This window comes from Neofelis nebulosa, chromosome 3 (assembly GCF_028018385.1).
Source record: "Neofelis nebulosa isolate mNeoNeb1 chromosome 3, mNeoNeb1.pri, whole genome shotgun sequence".
NCBI classification, from domain to species: Eukaryota; Metazoa; Chordata; class Mammalia; order Carnivora; family Felidae; genus Neofelis; species Neofelis nebulosa.
Genome location: NC_080784.1, coordinates 202,384,059 through 202,404,304, shown reverse-complemented (window position 1 = coordinate 202,404,304; position 20,246 = coordinate 202,384,059). Strand labels below are relative to the sequence as shown.

Here is a 20,246-nt window from a genome sequence, read left to right as displayed (position 1 = left end):
TCCATTTCTCATCCGTGAAGCGGAGAACAGGTGCTGAGGCTCTCCTGAGACGCTGGTGTGCACGCACCTTTCCAGGGGTGGCTGGGGTGACAATGGGGCCATCCCCACACACGGCCTCCCTTCTGGGGGTCTGGTCTGTCTCTCCTTTGGCCTTTCTGCTCTTGGGGCCCCGAACGCCTGGCTGGGAGACTAGGAGGCATTGGGATCCAGCTGGCCAGGGGGGCTGATACAAGTTGGTGTCTGGGGACTGGCCCCGAGACTTCACCGGGCTCTGTTCTCACGGTCCCCCAGGTGCTCCTGGTGTACTGTCCCCCCACGGGCTGGGGCTTCCTCTCCCGCCCTCCCCTTGTGGCTCAGCTGGGGTGCCATCCCAGGGCCTCACGAGGAGTGGGCCCGTTTCACTGCCTGCATCCGGCGTGCTGTGCCGCCTTGGGCAGGTGCTTGACCTGCCTGAGGCCCAGATGCCTCATCTGCTACCCTGTCCTCTCTGGCATCTTCAGGGACCCTGGGAGGGGCTGCTGGGGAGGGAAAGGGGCCTTCAGGACATATACTAGGGCCGCTGAGAAACTGTGACACTGGCTGGGCTGCACCTTGACGCGGCGGCTTCCAGTGGTGCCTAATCTTAGCACCTGTTATCTTGACCTTCACGGAGGCCACTGGGAGGCTGGCATCACTCCTTCTAATCGATTCATATTTCTTTTGTTTGGTGAGTGTCTTCATTGGGCTGAATGTCCTGCTGAGCACAGATACGGATCTGAGCAATTCCCACACACCCCCGTGAGGTTTAGTGCCATGGGCCCATTTAACAGATGAGGACACTGAATCTTAGAAAAGTTCAGTGACTTCCCCAGAACCATCCAGCCAGGAAAGCGTGAGCTGAGAGGACACACTTACTGTGGGTGACAAGGCCGTCCTACAGAACAGTCAGCTGTGTCCTGGGGGATGTGGCTCGGGTCCTCTCTTCCCAGGCGGGTCCTTCCCTTCCAGGCGGCCCTTAGGGACGCGGTGGAGTTGCTCCCGGAGAGTCCATCAGCCTCAAGAGCAGGTGTCGCTGCAGTGGTCCGGGGACAGGGCCCATTTGCTTTTCCTTTGGCTTCTGTCTTCTCTCTTTCCCAGCTAGATCCAGATGGTTCTCTGAAACTTGCTTTCTTTTTTAAAAAAAAGAAAAAGGCATCATTTTTTTTCCTGTAAAGCAGTAATAGAAATAGAAAATTTGATTTATCTGGAAGAGCGTAAAGAAGAAGGTAAATATCAGCTGTCACTCGGGCAGTCGCTGCTAACATTTGGGACGCCTGGCTGTCTGTTCCTCACCACTGCGTCCCAGGGTACCTGGTGCCTACCTCTCCAGGGTACTGAGCCTGGAGCCCAGCAGGGGCTCAAAAAATACTTGTGATCAAATGGAAAAAATGAATAAGTACATACACACATACATATATATATATTTCTTTTTTTATTAAAAAATTTTTTTTTACATTTTTATTTATTTTTGAGAGAGAGACAGAGCACAAGTGGGGGAGGGGCAGAGAGAGAACGAGACGCAGAATCCGAAGCAGGCTCCAGGCTCCGAACTGTCGGCACAGAGCCCGACGCGGGGCTCGAACTCACGAACGGTGAGATCTTGACCTGAGCCGAAGTCAGACGCTCAACCCACTGAGCCACTCAGGCGCCCCAAGTATATATATTTCTGAAAACTGAGATCACAAATTGTATTTGTTCTTTGACTCTGTCTTTTCACTCGTTCATCTTTCTCCCTGTGGTTTGGTGTCATTTACTCAACTGTCCCTTGGGCTGGGGGGACGGATTGTTGGGATTGTTGGGAAGGAGAGCTGTGTTTCTACAGAGGCCGTATCTCCGGTTAGTCCTTACGGCGTGTTCCTAGAGGTGGTGTCGTTGGGCCACAGGATGGAGTGGACAGGAGAAGAGTCCTCCCTCTGGGTGATGGATCTGGAGAGTGCTCCCTGCTCACTCTTCAGGGGCGGGGCGGCTTCCGAGAGCTTCTGTGCCAGTAAAGGCAGGCGGGTCAGGGCAGCGAGGAATGAATTATGGATCATGCTCTAATAAGTCACATGAGAGCAAAGGGAGTTCATACGTCTCTGAAGACAGAACGGACCTTTCTGGAATCAATCCGTGGGGATGCTGATTGTGCCTGGATAATCCTTCATGGCATGTTGAGAAAACCGCTCCCTCCTGCTCAGCAGGGCTGTGGCCGGCCTCCACCTCCGCCTTCCCAAATGGCTAGACATTCCAGCGCCCCCAGGCCTATCAGGTCACGCTCGACCTCAGCTCACAAGCACCGAGCATCTACAGCTTGCCTGGAGTGCTGGCATCCATGAGACCCGGCCCCAGCTCCCTGTCTGCCTCCCTGTCCCCCTCCACCACCCCCCAAAGCACCTCCTGCCGAGGCCCCTGACCCCCTCCCCTTCCCCTTCCCTGCCCCCCTGCCCAAAGCAGCTCCTGCCGAGGCCCCTGACCCCATATTCCTGAATCTGGAGGATCTGTCAGTTGTCCCCCCTTGCCTTGCTCTTGCCCTGTCAGGAGCTGCTCTCTGTCGACTCCTTCCTTCTTCTAGAACCCCTTCTTCTCCTAGCCTCCCTGGTCCCCCCTTGTTCTCCTTCTAGCTCCAGGCTTCTCGTTTATGGCCTCCCTTGCTGGCTTCATCTCTTCGGCTCCACCTGCGAAGGCTGGCATTCCTGCATGCCGGAAGGTTCTCTTCTCGCTGTGCATGCTCTCCCAAGGCGATCTAACCCCGGTGCTACCACTGACTAGCTCTGTGGCTTAGGAGTAGCTTACTGCACCTCTCTGTGCCTCGATCTTCTCTCATCTCTAGGATGGCCCTAACATCTGTGCCTACCTCTCCAGGTGCTGCAAGGACCACACGCTCCCTAGCTCCTAGCACGGGACTTGATGCATCATAGGGCTTCACTCATTCATTCATTCGCTCACTCGTTCATTCACTCGTTCATTCACTCACTCATTCAGCGCATACTTCTGGAGGGCCTCCTGCATGCTGAGCTCTGATTCCAGGCACAGGGGATACAGTGAGAAGCAAAACAGACCCAGGCCCTGCTTGTTTGGAACCCGCGTGGGTTGTCACGTGGGAAACAACCATGAGGCAGAGCAAGGGGACCAGGGGAGCAGAGTCATGCTGTCAGGGGCAGTGCCGCATGGGGTTAGGCTAGCACAGTGCTGGGGGCTGGGGGGCTGGGGGGCTGGGGGGGGGGGGTCCAGACTCACCACGTCCAATCCAGCTGTGGGCCTTGACCAGGTTAATGCTGTTTTCTCGTCTTGGCCGTGTGACTGTTGCTAGCACTCGGCCTCTTTGTGCCTCAGTTTCCTCATCTGTGACACGGGGCCACATCACCTACCTCGTAGGGCAGTTGTGGCGATTAGTGAAAGGTGACAGGAGTCACCTGGATGCAGGTCCCATTAGCTGTCAGTCTAGACCCTATCTTAAGGCTTTGTCACCCTGTGGCTGGGAGGGCACCTCCACCAAATTGAAGGCCCGGGCCTCCCCTGGAGAAATATGGGTGCTGGAGGGGCAGTTAGCTCATCATGGCGCCCCCGCGAGCCAGGAAACCAGCCCCGGCCTGGCCAGGCGGTCACAGAGGCCTGGAGGGACCACCGTCACCTCCCCGGGGCACAGAGCTAGCAGTGTGAGTGACCAGTGCTGTGCTAGGCCGGGGACGGCATAGGGGAGCCACTGATCTTTATAACGGCCCATTTTTCAGGGTGCGGTCCTCAGATCCTCTTCCAGAGTCACCTGGGAGTGTGGACGGAACATCCGGTGTCCTTGGTCCCACCACACACCTCCTTGTGCCCTGAGCTCTGGGCTCCCCAGGGACCTGCCTTTTGAAACGTGCACCCCAGGCAACTGAGGCTCACTGACGTTTGCAGCCAGTGGCCTACAGGTTGCTCTGGTGATGTGGTCTCCTCTTGATAAGGACAGTAGTACATCGAAACTACTCAAGGTGTGGTCGCCTGGGAGCATCACCTGGGAGCTCGCGAGAAATGCAAATCAGAGTCTCCGGGGGGAGGGCCCAGGACTCTTGGCCTTAACAAGCTTCTGTGGCCGCCAGTCTGAGAAGCGCTGGGTCAGTGTTGTGAATGGCAGGGCCACCTGGCGATGAGCAGGTGCCCGGCCCAGGCGGGGAGGCCCCGGCAAACGCTGGTTGCCATTTGAGTGCCCAGGCAGGGACGCCAGCCTCTCTCTCTCTCCGCTAACCCCGTTTCCCTCTTCCCAGGGTCCCAAGTGATGGTGGTTTACACGGAGGACAAGCTGAGCCCTGCAAAACTGGTTAGCACGGCGGAGCCCGGAGCGGCGCCTGCTGGCTGGTGGGTGTGAACCGCGGGATCTCCGCGTCTCAAGCCAAGAGGAAGCATGTCTAAGAAGGGCCGGAGCAAGGGCGAGAGGCCCGAGATGGAGACTGATGCCGTGCAAATGGCTAACGAGGAGCTGCGGGCCAAGCTCACTAGCATCCAGATCGAGTTCCAGCAGGAAAAGAGCAAGGTGGGAGGGGTGCGGGCCTCCCAGCTCCGGGACGGGGCGCTCGCCCTGGTGGACAATACTCCCCTCCGCTCTGAGTGGAGGGTGTGTTCCGGCCTGGGGCTGGGGACGGGCACTCGACCTCTGAGCCTCAGCTTGTCCCTTGTTAAAACGGGTATAACGTCAGTGGTGGTACCACCGGGATTCCACTCCTGGCCCCGTCGCGTCTCTCTGTGACCTCGGACCAGCTACGTTACTCTCCGCGCGGTAATCTCCCTCGCCTGCGAGATGGGGTCATGGCGGTACCACCCGAGGGGCCTGTGGCTGGGAGTTAGGAGGCGAGGGTATTAAAGAGTTTGCAGCAGGGTCTGGCTCTGTGACGGGGCACCGGAGCTCTGGTGGGGCGAGACTGAGCTTTGGGGCCGCTCGGCACCATTGCCAGGTGGGTGCACATCCAGTTAGAGCGCGGCTGTGACAGGCACCCTGTCACAATGGAGGAGCGCGGGCTTTCTCACCGCACAGACCTGGCTTTAAACTTCAGCTTGGCCCCTGACTGGCTCCGTGCCCTCGGACAGGTGACATGAAGTCTCCAGGAAGAACCTGTTTTTTCCCGTCTGCAACGCAACGTCATCATAACCGGCCGGTTCAGTGTCCTAAAGATGCAGTGTCACGGATACAACAAAAAGCCCATCGGTGTTCTCGCTTGGGTGGTTTGAGGGCAGAGCGGGCTGGGGCTCTGTGGTGTCCGTGGGAGAAGAGAAGGGGGGATGGGAGCTTGCTCCCGGGTAGCCTGAGTGGCCGAGGGTCTGGGCTGTTCTGGGTAGGATGGGGGAGGTTATACCCACGTCTGCGGTTGGTATGTCTTCCAGCACCTGGGGCCCCGGGAGGGGACAGCCGGGGTATGGCTGCAGGTGTCCTGTCTTATTGAGAGCTGGGCCTCGGCAGCAGCGGTGGGGGTGCTGGTTGGGGTCCAGCCCCCAGGTGGGGAGCGGAGCTGGGGCCTGGGCTCCCGACTCGGCCCCTGGCTCAGGACAGCGACATGGAGAGCAGAGGCAGAGTCCAGGGCCTGGGGGATAAAGGCTGGGCTCCTGGAGCTTGGGGACAGGTGTGCCCCTTCCCATCCGCAGACACTCAGGATTCCAGGCCCGCGGCCGTCACCGGCACGGCTGCCCGAGGTGCCAGGCTGGCCACACTTTGTGCAGCTCGGGCGGGATTCACCTGCTGGGATCCCTTGGGGCTGGCACGTCCCACCCAGAAGCAGCGACGGCGGCTGTGGCTGCCGGGAAGCCGCACGGCCAAGGTCGTTCTGCCAGGGCTCCACCACCTAATTCGCCTTGAGGTCCGGGGGCAAAGCCACGTAACTGCCCATGCCTCCGTTTTCCCATTTGTTACATGGGGTCCTCTGATGTGCCCGCCCCCCTGGGTTGTCGGCAGACTGGATGAGACAGTCACACACACGTGCTGCCCGTCACACGCGGTCACAAGGCAGTTGGCTGACATTTATTATGTGTCTGCTGTGCAGGTCACAGCAGATGCCTCGGAGGGCTTCCTGACCCTGGCAGTGACCTGCGAGGTCAGGGGCTGCTTTCTCCAGTTTATAGGTCAGAGAGGAGAGGTGACTTTGCCCAGGTGCGTTAGCTTGCTGGGGCCACCGTAACGAAGCACCACGGACTGGGTGACTTAAAAATTCCAAAGAACTTCTTCTGGAGGTTGGCAGTCATGGGACAAGATGTGGGCAGGTGGGTTTCTCCAGAGGCCTCACTCCTTGGCCTGTAGATGGCCGGCCATCTTCTCCCCATGTCCTTACATGGCCGTCCCCCTGTGTGTCTGTATCCTGATAAGGATACCGGTCATAACAGGCCAGGGCCCACCTACATGACCTCATTTAACGTCTTTTAAGATTTCACATCTTCTAAGATTCTCTCTCCAATTATAGTCACATTCTGAGGTCCCGGGGGTTGGGACTTCCACATGAGAATTCTGGGGACACACCTCAGCCCATCCCACAGCAGGTCCACACAGGTGTAGGTGGTGGCACTGGGCTGGGAGCCAGGCCTTCCCCGTCACCTGGCCGCCTCCCTGCTGGACACGCCCGGCTGCCTGTTTTCTCAGCCTGGCCATCCACGTGGCCCCTCGGGAGGGCTTTCCCCGTGTCGCCGCTGGGGGAGCTCCTGGCCTCAGAGAATTCCGCACGGGGCTTACTGGCTGGTAGGAGAAACATAAATATAAAGTTTACAGTCGCATTTAAACGGTATTTTTATATGATCTCATAAAACTGTTGTCGATGCCCCAGTTGAAGCATTGTTTTCCCGGAGGATCGCCGTTGAGCAGGGGCGGATGAGGGGACGTGGTAAATGTCTCTGTGGATTCATTCATTCACTGAACAGCCTGTACCGTTGTTCCGTGCTGTGCGGAACGGCACGGGGGCCAGGGGGCCCGAGCAAGCTTCGCAGAGGCCATTTGGAGCCGGCTCTTTTTTAAGGCTTTTGCTGGTGCTCCCACGGTCCCGTGAGCACCCCGGTCGCCAGTCAGGGGCGTCAAGGCCTGTGGGGCGAAGTCCCTGCCTTGCTGGCCAGCCCTGCAGTGGGCAGGGGCAAAGCAGGGAGATTATGGTTAGGAGACGGCTGCCGCGGTCGGGCGGTGGGACCAGGGTGGCTGCAGGGAGTGGACGAAGTGGCCAGGCCTGGAAATGGGGAGCCACCCCTGACAGATCGGACGAAGGGCAGGGTGGAAGGGGACAGAGACGGGGAGGCTGGCTTCGCCATTCCGGCTGCAGTGGCAGGTGGCGCTGGCTCAGAGGCTTTTCTGCACCGGCCCCTCCCTCCTCCTCCAGGGCGCGGTCCCTCCCTGTCATTTTGCTCCTGTCTTATATGCAGCCAGGTGCTCGTCTGTGCTGCTGTGCCGCCAGACTTGGGAGTGGCTTGGAGGCAGCTGGCGGGTAGAGTGCTGGCACGCTTTAGACCTGCTCAGCGCTAAGGAGTCGGGAGCAGGTGCTCTGTGCACAGCCCGGGCCAACCCAGCCTCGCTCTGCTCTGCTTGGGTCGTGGCACCTGGGCTCGGTCCTCGGCTCCTCTGCGACCCGGCAGGGCCTTCCCACTCGACCCCGTCTTCCATCTGTGTCGCTGCCCTAGACACCTGTCTCAGCAGGCCCGACCTCCCCCAGGCTGCCCTGCGCACGCCTCTGCTCCCCTCCGCACCCCTTCCTTCTTTTTCACCTGTGAGCAAACTTCCCTTTATCCACTCAGTGCTTTGGGTTTTCCTCCTCTCAAGTCCTCCCAGGCAGCTGCTGATGTCCCTGTTTCACAATCAGGGTTCCTCAGAGAAGCATGGAACCAATAGGAAATTGTGTGTGTGTGTGTGTGTGTGTGTGTGTGTGTGTGTAGGGGTGGGGAGTGGGAGGGAGACATTTTTTTTTTAAGAAGTTGGCTCACATGGTTACAGAGGCTGGCAAATCTGAACTTTGCAGAGCAGAGGCAGCTGGAAATTTCAGCAAGAGTGCATGTTGCAGTCTTGCGTCTTGAAGCAGCCTGGAGGCCAAATTCCTCTCGTTGAGGAGCTCAGCCTTTTCACTCGAGGCCATCGACTGATTGGGTGAGGCCCACCCACATTATGAAGAGTCAGCTGGTTTACTCAAGGTCTGCCGGCTTAAATATGAGTCACTTCTTTAAAAACTTTCACAACATACAGATGGGTTTCTCGCCAAATGAGTTGGTACCACGGCCCTGCCGACTTGACACTCACCGTTCACCATCGTGGGGCTCAGTAATCACACATCTGTGCAGGTTTGGGATGCGACCGGCCCCTGTCGGCAATAACCAGGGAAGTCGGGACAGCGTTGCCTCCTGGGAAGGACAATGCCAGAAGCAAATATTAGTCCCTCGCTGGGGGCAAGCACGTTAAATGTTTAAAGTTCTGGCTTCCCGGCATTGCGTCCACTAGGAAAAGACTCCCAGTCCCAGCCCAGGGAGGGGGAGGCCCGGGACTGACAGGTTCTCCCGTCTTGTTTCTGAGATCACAAGTGTTTGATGTAAGGAGATGCTGACTTTGTGTCTTTGCCTGGCTTACTTTTTGCTTCTTTCTCCGCTGTCACAAGGATTTATCCATACCAAGGGACACTGTAAAGCTCCTCACCTGACATTAATTTCAAAATGTGGGCATCCCATAAACAGCGTAGGCCGGGGAAAATGTTGGCCACCTTCCGCAGAAGTCGCGCATGTCTTCTGTGAGGTACAGTTGGTTCCCGTTCTCTGGAGACTGGTGTGATATAGAAAGCAAACGGACTGTAAAGGGTTCCTGCCCAGTGTGTGTTTTTGTGGGCTACTTGAAAAGGGGAGAATATGGCGTTCTGGAGCGTCTTAAGCAAATACTCCCTGGGCACATTCTACAAGCCATGGTTTAAATTTTGCTGATTAGACGGATGCGCTCAGGCTGGGTTGGCAGCCGGGCATCTGAGGAACATGGCTCTGGGGCCAGGGGCCTGGGGGTGAGCCGGGCTCTGTCCCCTGGCAGCCCCGCCCCCCCCCCCCCCCCCCCCCAAGGCAGGTCTCGGAGGCATCTCTGAACCTCCACTGCCTCCCGGCGACACAGTCACCTCCCTCCTGGGACCCCCTAGGGATTAGTGTGGGGGATGCTGTGGAGCCCCCGGCCCGCGGAGGGGACAGGTCAGCAAGGGCGGTTGTCCTCCACTGCCCCTCTCTGCCTCCATCTGCTCTGTTTTCCCTGTGCCCACGGTCCAGTGCGCGGGCACTGAAAAGGTACCTCTGGTGTCAAAATGTGTCCATCTTTGGTGAGTGACGATATCTGCTTATGTGTCTTGCGACCGATAAGTCTCCGAATTGGAAGGGATGGCAAAGGCCTGACTGCCCTCGCCGGCATCCGCAGGTGGCTTTCCACCTCTACCGAAATTCCCAAGAAAACAGTAGCAAGTAAAGAAGCAGGTGGGGCTGCTGAGGGTCAGGACCACAGGGGTGGCAGGCGAGGGAACTGGGGTGGGGGTGGGGGACCCGGCGAGGGTCTCGGGGGCCCTCCCGCACAACGGGGCGCGGGGAGGTGGCGGCGGGGCCTGGCCGGCTCCCCCAGCTCCGACCCTGACCCGTGTCCCCGTCGCTCGGGCTGCAGGTGGGCAAACTGCGCGAGCGGCTGCAGGAGGCCAAGCTGGAGCGCGAGCAGGAGCAGCGGCGGCACACCGCTTACATCTCGGAGCTCAGGGCCAAGCTGCACGAGGAGAAGACCAAGGAGCTGCAGGCGCTGCGCGAGGTGCTCATCCGGCAGCACGAGCAGGAGGCGGCGCGCACCGCCAAGATCAAGGAGGGCGAGCTGCAGCGGCTGCAGGCCACGCTGAACGTGCTGCGGGACGGCGCGGCCGACAAGGTCAAGACGGCGCTCCTGGCCGAGGCGCGCGACGAGGCGCGCAGGGCCTTCGACGGCGAGCGCCAGCGGCTGCAGCAGGAAATCCTGGAGCTCAAGGCTTCGCGCAGGCAGGCCGAGGAGGCGCTCAGCAACTGCATGCAGGCCGACAAGACCAAGGCGGCGGACCTGCGCGCTGCCTACCAGGCGCACCAGGACGAGGTGCACCGCATCAAGCGCGAGTGCGAGCGGGACATCCGCAGGCTGGTACGTGCTGCCTGCGCCCCCTCCCGGCTGGCGTGCGTGCCTGCACCCTTTTCTTCCCGCCCGCCCGCCCGCGCGCGCGCATCCTCTCCTTTGTGCCTTCTTCCCTGTCCGGCTTGCATGCATGCGTTCCTTCCTGTGTGTGTGCGGTAAACGCCGAGTTTTGAGGACCCGCTGTGCGTCAGGCACGGTTCTAGCACGGGGCTTCTAGCAAAGCCGCTGCCGTCCTCGTGGTGGTAAAGGGGCGTTGGGCAGGTAGAACTCTTCTCGCTGGGTGTGGGATCCTCGGTCCTTCTTGGAACAGCTCAGAACCACAAGTTTCTGTAAAATGGGGTTAATAGGTTAACGGCCAAGGTTGTGGTAAAAAAAAAAAAAACAAAAACCGTGGAAACTTATCAAAGTGCTGGGCATTTATTTATTTATTTACTCATTTAATTACTAAACTGGAGCACGCTTATACCTCCAGGTAAGATGTGGTAGGTAGGGACAGGCCAGCCATGCTGTTGCAACAACTGGGGAAAGCCAAAAATTGCAAGCAATCTCATCTCATCTCATCTCATCTCATCTCATCTCATCTCATCTCATCTCATCTATTTTCAAGTTTATTTTGAGAGAGACAGAGGCGACACCAGCGGGGGAGGGGCAGAGAGAGAGGGGGAGAGAGGATCCCAAGCAGGCTCCGTGCTGTCAGTGCAGAGCCCGATGTGGGGCTTGAACCCATGAAACTGTGAGATCACAACCTGAGCCAAAACCAAGAGTTGGATGCTTAACCGACTGAGCCACCCAAGCGCCCCACAAGCAATCCTGTTTTTAAAGGCTGGAGGGCTACGGAAGGCCCGAGGTCTAGAAGAGCTAAAATTTCAAAGAGAGGAGAGAGAGCCTGGCCCAGGAGAGCTGACGGTTACCAGCCGACAGCTTCTTCCCTGTGGGACATTTGTGTATCCCAAGAGCAGGCTGGGGATGGGGCTTCCCCCCAGCAAAGAGACTCCACCAGGGCTGAGACAGGTGAGCAGGGCTCTTTGCCATCTCTCATGGTCAGCATGAAAAGTGGGAAACTAAGGAGCCCCCACACTGGGGGGGCCAGTTCACACCCCAGATATTTCCTGAGTTCTGGGGTAATGCGGGAAGCCAGCGAGTCGGGGTGGAAAGGCAGAATGAAATCTCCCAGAGTCCTGTCATACTTAGGAAACAAAGCTCGCCAGACGGGGGAGGGGCTGCAGCAGGCACACCACCAGTCCGCCTCTCAGGACGACTGTCAGACTTTGAGCCTGTGTGCTGCAGGAGGCTGAAAAGGCGAGCAAGCTAAGTTTCTCAGGGTAGAGTCAACAGCAGTGACAACAGTGATGTTTCCAAGAGGCATATCTTGATTATGAGGATGCAGTGAGACTGAAAGTTGTAAGGGTGGAAATAGATACAACATCCAAACACTAACCACCAGAAAGCTGCTCTGTATTCATGTTGAAGACCTCAAGGCAAGAAATAATACTACAGACAAGTAGGGGATGCCTTTTGTTAAAAATTAAAACATTTTTTAAAGTTTATTTATTTTGAGAGACACAGAGACAGTGTGAGTGGGAGAGGGGCAGAGAGAGAGGGAAAGAAAGAATCCTAAGCAGGCTCTGTGCTGCCAGTGCAGAGCCCGACTTGGGGCTCGAGCTCACAAAACCGACATTGTGACCTGAGCTGAAACCAAGAGTCAGAGGCTTAACCAACTAAGGCACCCAGGTGCCCTGGGGACGCTTCTTAATAATAAAGGGGTCCATTTGTAATAGCACTTAATAACGAAACTTCCAAATGTGCAAAAGAAAAGCATCAAAAGTAAAAGAAGCAAAGCCACGGTTGTAGTTGGAGGATAGGACTCTGAGCAAATAATAGAACATATAGACAATAGATGAACAAAGACATGGAAGATTTAAACAGCATTCAGTTAACCAACTGGAGGTACACTGACAAAATATGGTATCTCAGCAGCTGCACATACTGTTCTCTTCAAGGGAACCTACACACTTTCTTTCAAAAATTGTGCTTCTTAGAATAAAACAGATTTTAGACAAAAAGGAATAAATGCTGAAAACCAAACATCTAAGCTTCCATCTTGAGAACGAAGAAAAAGAACAGCAAATTAATCTCTGAGAAAGCAGAATTGAGGGGCTTAATCAATAAGGACAATCAACGCATCAAAAGTTAATTAAACTAGGTACACTGATAAGTCCTGAGGAATACCAATGAAGGAACAGAGACAAGTCCCCCAGTGTACAGAATGTAAAAGAGACACTACTACAGCCCTTACAGAAATTAAAGAGACAGTATGAGTACTTTCTGAACAGCATATGCCAGTGAACAAGAAATTTGGATGAAATGGGCAGATTTTTTGAACAAGTACAACTTAACCAGACTGACACTATAAGAAATAGAAAATGTGAGTAGTCCTATAGCTGTTAAAGAAGTTAAATCTGTAATTAATAGTTTTCCCTCAATGAAAAGTCCAAGCCCAGAGACTTCACAGGTAAATTCTATAAGTATTTAATGAAGAAATAAAACTAATTACACAGACTCTTTCAGAAAAGAGAAAAAGGGAACATATTCTAATTCATTTTATGAAGCCAGCATAACTGACTCCCAAACCAGTGATATACAATAAAAGAAAAAAATTAAATAATCTTTTATAAACATAGACACAGGAGTACTAAATAAAACATTAACAAATAAAATCCAGCAATATACAGAAGGGCTAATAAATATAACCAAGTTGGGTTTATTCTAGGAACACAAAGTTTGGTTTAATATTAAAAAATCAGTGAATATAATTCAGCTAGTAATAGAATAAAGGAGAAAAAAGCCATATGATCATCTTAATAGATACAATAAAAGCGTGTAGTAAAATTCAACATCACAGTATAAACTCTCAGCAAACAAGGAATAGAATAGAATTTTCTGAATCTGGTAAAGGGTTCTACAAAAAAATCTACAGGGGCGCCTGGGTGGCTCAGTCGGTTGAGCATCCGACTTCGGCTCAGGTCGTGATCTCGCGATCCGTGAGTTTGAGCCCCACGTCGGGTTCTGTGCTGACAGCTCAGAGCCTGGAGCCTGTTCCAGATTCTGTGTCTCCCTCTCTCTCTGACCCTCCCCCTGTTCATGCTCTGTCTCTCTCTGTCTCAAAAATAAAGGTTAAACAAATTTTTTAAAAAATAAAAATAAATAAAACAAAAAACAAAAAAATCTAACGTATAGTGATATTGAACATTTCCCAGTGAATTCAAGGACAGAACAAGATATCCACCATCACCACTTCTGTTCAACATTGCACTGGCTAGGACCTCAAATCTGAAAGACAATAAAAAGAAAAGTTTTATTTATTTATTTTTTTATTTATTTATTTATTTATTTTTTTTTTTATTTATTTATTTTTTATTATATGAAATTTACTGTCAAATTGGTTTCCATACAACGCCCAGTGCTCATCCCAAAAGGTGCCCTCCTCAATACCCATCACCCACCCTGCCCTCCCTCCCACCCCCCATCAACCCTCAGTTTGTTCTCAGTTTTTAACAGTCTCTTATGCTTTGGCTCTCTCCCACTCTAACCTCTTTTTTTTTTTTTTCCCTTCCCCTCCCCCATGGGTTTCTGTTACGTTTCTCAGGATCCACATAAGAGTGAAACCATATGGTATCTGTCTTTCTCTGTATGGCTTATTTCACTTAGCATCACACTCTCCAGTTCCATCCACGTTGCTACAAAAGGCCATATTTCATTTTTTCTCATTGCCACGTAGTATTCCATTGTGTATATAAACCACAATTTCTTTATCCATTCATCAGTTGATGGACATTTAGGCTCTTTCCATAATTTGGCTATTGTTGAGAGTGCTGCTATAAACATTGGGGTACAAGTGCCCCTATGCATCAGTACTCCTGTATCCCTTGGATAAATTCCTAGCAGTGCTATTGCTGGGTCATAGGGTAGGTCTATTTTTAATAAAAAGAAAAGTTTTAAAGATTGGGGGAAGAAAGGGGGAAACCGCCGTTATTTGCAGATGCTGTGATTGTGATGTAGAAAATCCAAGAGACTCTACGAACTATTAGAATTAGTAAGTGAATTTATCAAAGCCTCTCAATAGAAAGTAAATATGCAAAATAAAACTGTGTTTCTATATATTAGCAACGTGTAATGGGAAAATGGAGCTTTACAAAAGACCATTTATAATAGAGTACCAAGACCTACGAATAAAGTCTGATGAACGTTGTGTAAGCTGCAACACGCTGAAAGCTTCAAAACACTGCTGAGGAAAAATAAAGAAGACCAAAATAAATGTAGGCAGAAGCCATTTTCATGATAGAAGTGTCAGTACTTCCATAAATGATCTATAGATTTAGGGCAATCCCTATCACAACCCCAGCAGGGTTTTGGGTTTTTTTTTGGTAGACATTAGCAAGTGGATTCTAAATTTGATATAAAAATTTAAAGGACCCGGAGTCACAATTCTGAAGACAAAAAAGCCCAGGAAACCTCACACTACCATGTAACAAAGCTTACTATTAAGACCAGCTGAAGGATACGTGGATGAATCACTGACCAGGAGGGTCCCCAGGCGGCCCTATGCACGTGTGGTCACCTGGTTTAGGAAACAGGTAACATCATAGTCCAGTAAGGAAAGGGTGGTCTTTCAGTAAACAGTGTCGAGGTAGGTGGGCTTCTGTAAAACAGGAACAGTGATCCTTGCATCCTGCCATCCGTGCATCCATAGTGATTAATTCAAGGTGGACCATAGACGTGGATGTTAGAAAGTAGACTAGTGAATTGGTTAGGTAACACAGAGCAGTATTTTCATGATCTAGGGGCAGATGACACCCCAAGAAGATTTGTGTCTTCTTGGAGTGAGAAGACACAGATACACCAGTCATATAAATGCACTATTCGGAGAAGGTTGTACACTGAACTTTTGAGGAATAAATTTTATTCATCCAAAGGCACCAATAAAAGAGAGACAAGGCACAGTACAGATCGGGAGGAGATCGTTTCAATACGTGTTATCATAAACCGCTTTTATTCAGATTACAAAAACAACCACGAGGCAAGAAGAGAAATAATTAAAAGGGGCAAAGAGTACTTCAAAAAGGGAAAATATACTTAAATGACAGATAAACATCTGAAGAGGCGTCCAACCTCACTGATCATCAGGGAACCACAAATAAAAATTATAACTACATACTGCTTCATACCCAGTAGAATGGATGCAATTAAAAAAAAAAAAGAGGGGTGCCCGGGTGGCTCAGTGGGTTAGGCGTCCGACTTCGGCTCAGGTCACGATCTCACGGTTCGTGGGTTCGAGCCCCGCGTCGGGCTCTGTGCTGACAGCTCAGGGCCTGGAGCCTGCCTCGGATTCTGTGTCTCCCTCTCTCTCTGTCCCTCCCCCACTTATACTCTGTCTCTCTCTCTCTCTCTAAAAAAAAAAAATAAATAAACATTAAAAAAATGAAAAAAAATAAAATAATTCAGCAGTTTCTTAAACTGCAATTTGCCTGCTCCCTCCCAGCACCTCTACCCCCAGCTGTATACCCAAGGAGATGAAAACATGTTTCCATAAAGATGCATACGTGATCACCGCAGCATATTCATAGTAGTAAAAGCGTGGAAGCAGCCCATCTGTCCATCAATTGGGGAATGGATAAAATGTGGTATCGAACGGGCTGCTGTTCAGCAGTAAGGAGTGGGATGTTTATTTACCTGAGTTCCAGCACTAGCTTAGGCATCAGAACTTCTCTTTTTCCTTTCTGGGTGTGGGGGTGGGGTGGGGTGGGGTGGGGGGAGGTGTTATCACATCAGGGGAAGGGAAGCCTTGGGGGAGAGTCTGCTCTGGGTGCGAGTCCAGTCTTGTTTACTGGGTGACCCCAGCGAAGCTGCCTCCCATCTCTGAGCCTGTGGTGTCTATTCTGCGAAATGGGAATCATTGCGTACCTGCCCTGGGGTTATGAGAATAAAACGAACTACCGCGTCTGGCAGCGTCTTACCATTTCTGTAACAAGAGACCCATGAACTGTGTTCCTCTCTGGCAGGAGAAATATACGTTTAAAGTAAAAAAAAAAAAAAAAAACGGGGAAGAAACAAATATTTGCCTAAGGGACTGCCGGAGCTTATTTAAAACGTACCAGAGGACGTGGTGTCTGTTTCCGTGTCGGCACTAAACAGGAATATCCTCAGTTCAGGTATTCTCGGTGGGCGTGTGGCTTTCACTGCAAACGCCCCACTTGGAGGATCGAGTGAAGAGAACAGGTGTCCATTTCTCCCGTTACTTCCCCCCCTCCCCCACCCCCCTCCAGTTTGAAAAATGTGGCTTCTCAGGCAAGGCTGTTTGTTCGTGGCAACGTGTTCGGAAGGTGGCCCGCGTTTCATTTCTTGGTCAGCTGGATTGGATCGGATCGGATTGGAAATGCAGGCAGGTCTGTGGACGCCCCGCTTTACACACTTAAAGTGCGTCTTAAGGGAAGCAAAGCAGAGGGGCGTCTGGGTGGCTCAGCCGGTTAAGCGTCCGACTTTGGCTCAGGTCACGATCTCCCGGTTCGGGGGTTCGAGCCCCGTGTCGGGCTCTGTGGGGACAGCTCAGAGCCTGGCGCCCGCTTCGGATTCTGTGTCTCCCTCTCTCTCCGCCCCTCCCCTGCTCGTGCTCTGTCTCTGTCTCTCAAAAATAAATGAAAATGTTTGAAAAAAAAAAAAAAAAGAAGCAAATCAGAAAAGGAAGTTACGGCCCACATGGGGCAGGGACACCAGACTGGACTCCTTCCCTAGACCAGTTAGGCTCAGGCCTGGTGGCACATAAGGGACAACTCCCTCAGGACGCCGGGGCTTCAACGTTGGAAGTTTATTTCTCTCTTGTGTACGAAGTCCGGAAAGGGCTGCCACAGGGCTCCACAGAGTAGTGAGGGACACGGGTACCTCCCAGCTCTCTCCTCAGAATGGACTTTGGGATGTGGCCCTGCCCTCACGGGCCTTCATGCTCACTGAGCGCCAGCCATCACGTCTTCATCCCAGGTTGGCAGTAGGAGGGCCAATGAAGAAGGGCGTAGTCTTCGCTGAAGAACGCTTTTCTTTTTGGAAGTTCCATACACTTCCACTTCCACTGCTTTGGCCAACAATTACCCAGCCTCATCTACCTGCAGGGGGCACTGGGAAATGTAGTCCCTTTACGGAGTGCACCGCAGTGTGATAAATCCGGTCTGGTGCTCTGTTAAGTTTTCCAGGGCTGCCGTAACAAGTCACTGCAAACTCAGCTGCTCCCAACAGGAATTTATTTCTCTCAATTTTGGAGGCCGGAAGTCTGAAATCGAGGGGTCAGCGAGACCACGCTCCCCCGCCGCTTGCCTTGCAGGGAGGAATCCTGTCTTGCCCCGTCCGGCTCCTGGTGGTGGCCAGGAATCCTTGCTGCCCCCCGGCCTGTGGCCGTGCCGTTCTAGGCTCTGCTGCCACGTGGCCTGTCCTCCCCCGTGTGTCTGTGTCTTGTCCCCTTCTCGCGAGGACGCCAGTCGTGGATCTAGGGCCCGCCCTAATCTGGTGTGACCTCATCTTCACGTCCATCGTAATCGCATCCACGGAGACCCCGTTTCCAAATAAGATCCCATCCTGACTTTTAGGGTCGACGTGACCTTTGGGCGAATGCTCACGCTAGTCGCTGACCACAGGTAGGCGGGAGGAGAGCGGGAACAGGTGTCGGGGTAGCAGCCCCCGCTTCGTTCTTCGTTCCCCGAACTTTGGGGTGCGGTGGAGCTCACCAAGCTACTCGCACGTTGCTGGGCATGTTGGGAGCTGGCCACACGAAGGTTCTTGTCGGGACAAACGTCCTGGTGGATGCGACCGTGGGGAGGTGGTTGGATTCTGCACCCGTGGGGCACGTGGGATGGTGAGGGCGTTGCAGAGGCCGACCTGAGTTGGCCTCGTGGTCCTGCTGCTGACCAGCGCTTGGGCACATGCTTCTCTCCAGGCCTCACCTGGCTGTGAAGCGGGGCAGGTAGTGTCTACCCTGAGGGTCTTCTGAAGACAGAGCGTGTCTCGGAAGTATGGACGAGGCACCGAGCTCGCGCTGGCACGTAAGAAGGAAGTGACAGCCATCACCCAGTCTGTGTGCTTTCCCTAACTCCGTGTCAGGGTCTTTTGGTCGCAAGTGACAGAAATTCCACCTCCAACCCGTTTGAACCATCATCTGTCAGCATTTGTAACTGAAGGAGTAGGAGAAGCTTCAGGCAGGGCTCCAGAGGCACTCATGCCCCCCCCCCCCCCAAGGGATCCAGGGTTTCCAGGCTCTGCTCCGACGCATCCTGTGTCATTTTCAGCCTCGGGGGTCTCACGCTGTGCTGGTGAGATGTCACTGCTGTGCCGGGCCCCTCCCCCCCATCCTCACACACACAGCTCAGAGAAAGTCAATCTCCTTTTTAGCTCCTAAGGAGCAACAGGAGGGTCCTAGCTATGCTCTCTCTAGGCTATTCGTTCTGATTGGGTCTTGTATCCATCCCGGAGCTGTTGAATGTGAGGGGGCAGGGCACGTGACTGCTGTGAGCCAATCAGGGCCTGCCCTGGGAACTGGAATGATTTCAGCCCCACCCCTCTCCTGTAACATATGCTGAGAGCAGAGGCTGGGAGAGGGAGTCTGCTCGCTCAGGGGATGCAGGTCGGGGAATCTCATGTCAGAGATTCATGGCCTTGTCAGCATCCTGGGGGAAGGGGACAGGGTTGCTGAGAACTCAGCCTGGGAGGCAGACATAAAGTCCATGAATGGAATGCTTGCCTTTAGCTGTGTGAAGTTGGCAAGTCTCCTACCCTGGGGGGCCCTGAGGACTCTGGCTGGGGAAGGTACAACAACCGGACAGATGTTGATTCCAGAATACGTTCTGCGTTGTCCATTCGTTCCTGGCTGTCATCGCTGCTGGTGGAAACCATTTTCCGGGAACCTTTCCCAGGGTGACGGGTGCGAGCCCTCTGCTCGTTTACGAGAGTAAGCGGGGAACGGGCACTTTCCTAAGATGCAGAATTTGGGGCTCCAGAGGTGTCCTGCTCGTAGTGCTGCCGCTTTGTGTGGCAGGAGCTAGTGTAATGCACGGTGGGGGCTCCATTTCTGGGCTCCAGTGCAAAGCAAGAAGTGTGTGGCCCGGATGCCGAGGGGACCCTCCCTGTTAACTCGCACCACGTCCCGCTGGCCCTGCTGATTCCCGCACTTTCTTTTCTCCCGCTTGCGCGAATCCCTCTCTCAGCCACTGCAGTGTTGACTTATTGTTTAGTGACTACGTCCCCCTCCAGAGTGGAAACTCTGAGGGCAGGGACTCTAGCCTGTTTTGTTTGCAGAGGCTTCCCAGGACCCATCAGTGACGCTCGGCTCAGTATTTGTTGAATTAATGGCAGCGCGTGAGTGGTTTCCATTAATGAACTCCTTTCACGTACTGCTTAGTGCTTCTGGACTGGCCTGGGCAGTGGGAACAATTTCCGCATCCCTAAGGATTCCTCCCCACGGCCAGGAGGTGCTCCTCCCAGGGATTAGGGCCAGGCAGGGAGCTGATGGTGGGTTGCCACCAGGGGGAGCAGTGGGCACCTTCTGCAGCGGCTTCAGGCAGGCCCAGGGCTGGAGTCCCAGGAGATTGTCCTGTGGGGCTGGGGATGTGGCGGGAGGGGAGCACACTCTTTGCTCTAAAAGAAAGGCAGCTCAAAGAGTTTTTCAGAACTGTAGGACTTTTGCTTGAAAACCCCCCAGTATTTTGAGGGTACCAATTCCCCCTTCTATAATAATGGTCTGCTGTTTCAATATGTTCACCAGGAGCTAACACAGATTCACGGGGGCAGCCAACATTGACCACAGCTTATAACATGCCAGGGTCTGCACTAAGATCTAACTCTCCACAACTGGACCGGGGAGGTCCTAAGAGGTCTCCGTGTCCCCACTTTACGGAGGCTGAGGCTGGGTCCGACAGGTGGCCCTGCCTGTGCTCTGCCTCAGGAGGTCACGCGGTGTCGGGGAGGGCCTTTGAATCAGCTTTATGTCTGCTGCCAGAACGGGGCTCTTAACCACTGTTCTCGGCCGTTGACTGTCTGTGTCTGGACTTGAGGTGCAACAGTCACAAGTGAGAGGTACAGATCACAGTCACGGAGTATCTTTGTTTCCCGTGACTTTCTTAAC

The 20,246-nt window shown here is 53.6% G+C and overlaps 1 protein-coding gene across 14 annotated transcripts in view; it reads left to right on the top strand.

The window, feature by feature from the left end:
* Positions 1–20,246, top strand: part of JAKMIP1 (janus kinase and microtubule interacting protein 1) — a 137,578-nt gene that overhangs the window by 58,663 nt on the left and 58,669 nt on the right. For 12 of the 14 annotated variants that reach the window (XM_058723132.1, XM_058723139.1, XM_058723138.1 and 9 more), the window contains 2 exons: positions 4,242–4,507; positions 9,602–10,096. In XM_058723132.1, coding sequence (XP_058579115.1) covers positions 4,379–4,507; positions 9,602–10,096 — 624 coding nt within the window. In that variant the 5' untranslated portion in view covers positions 4,242–4,378. The remainder of the gene's footprint in view (positions 1–4,241; positions 4,508–9,601; positions 10,097–20,246) is intronic. The other 2 variants (XM_058723145.1, XM_058723147.1) reach the window with 1 other exon arrangement.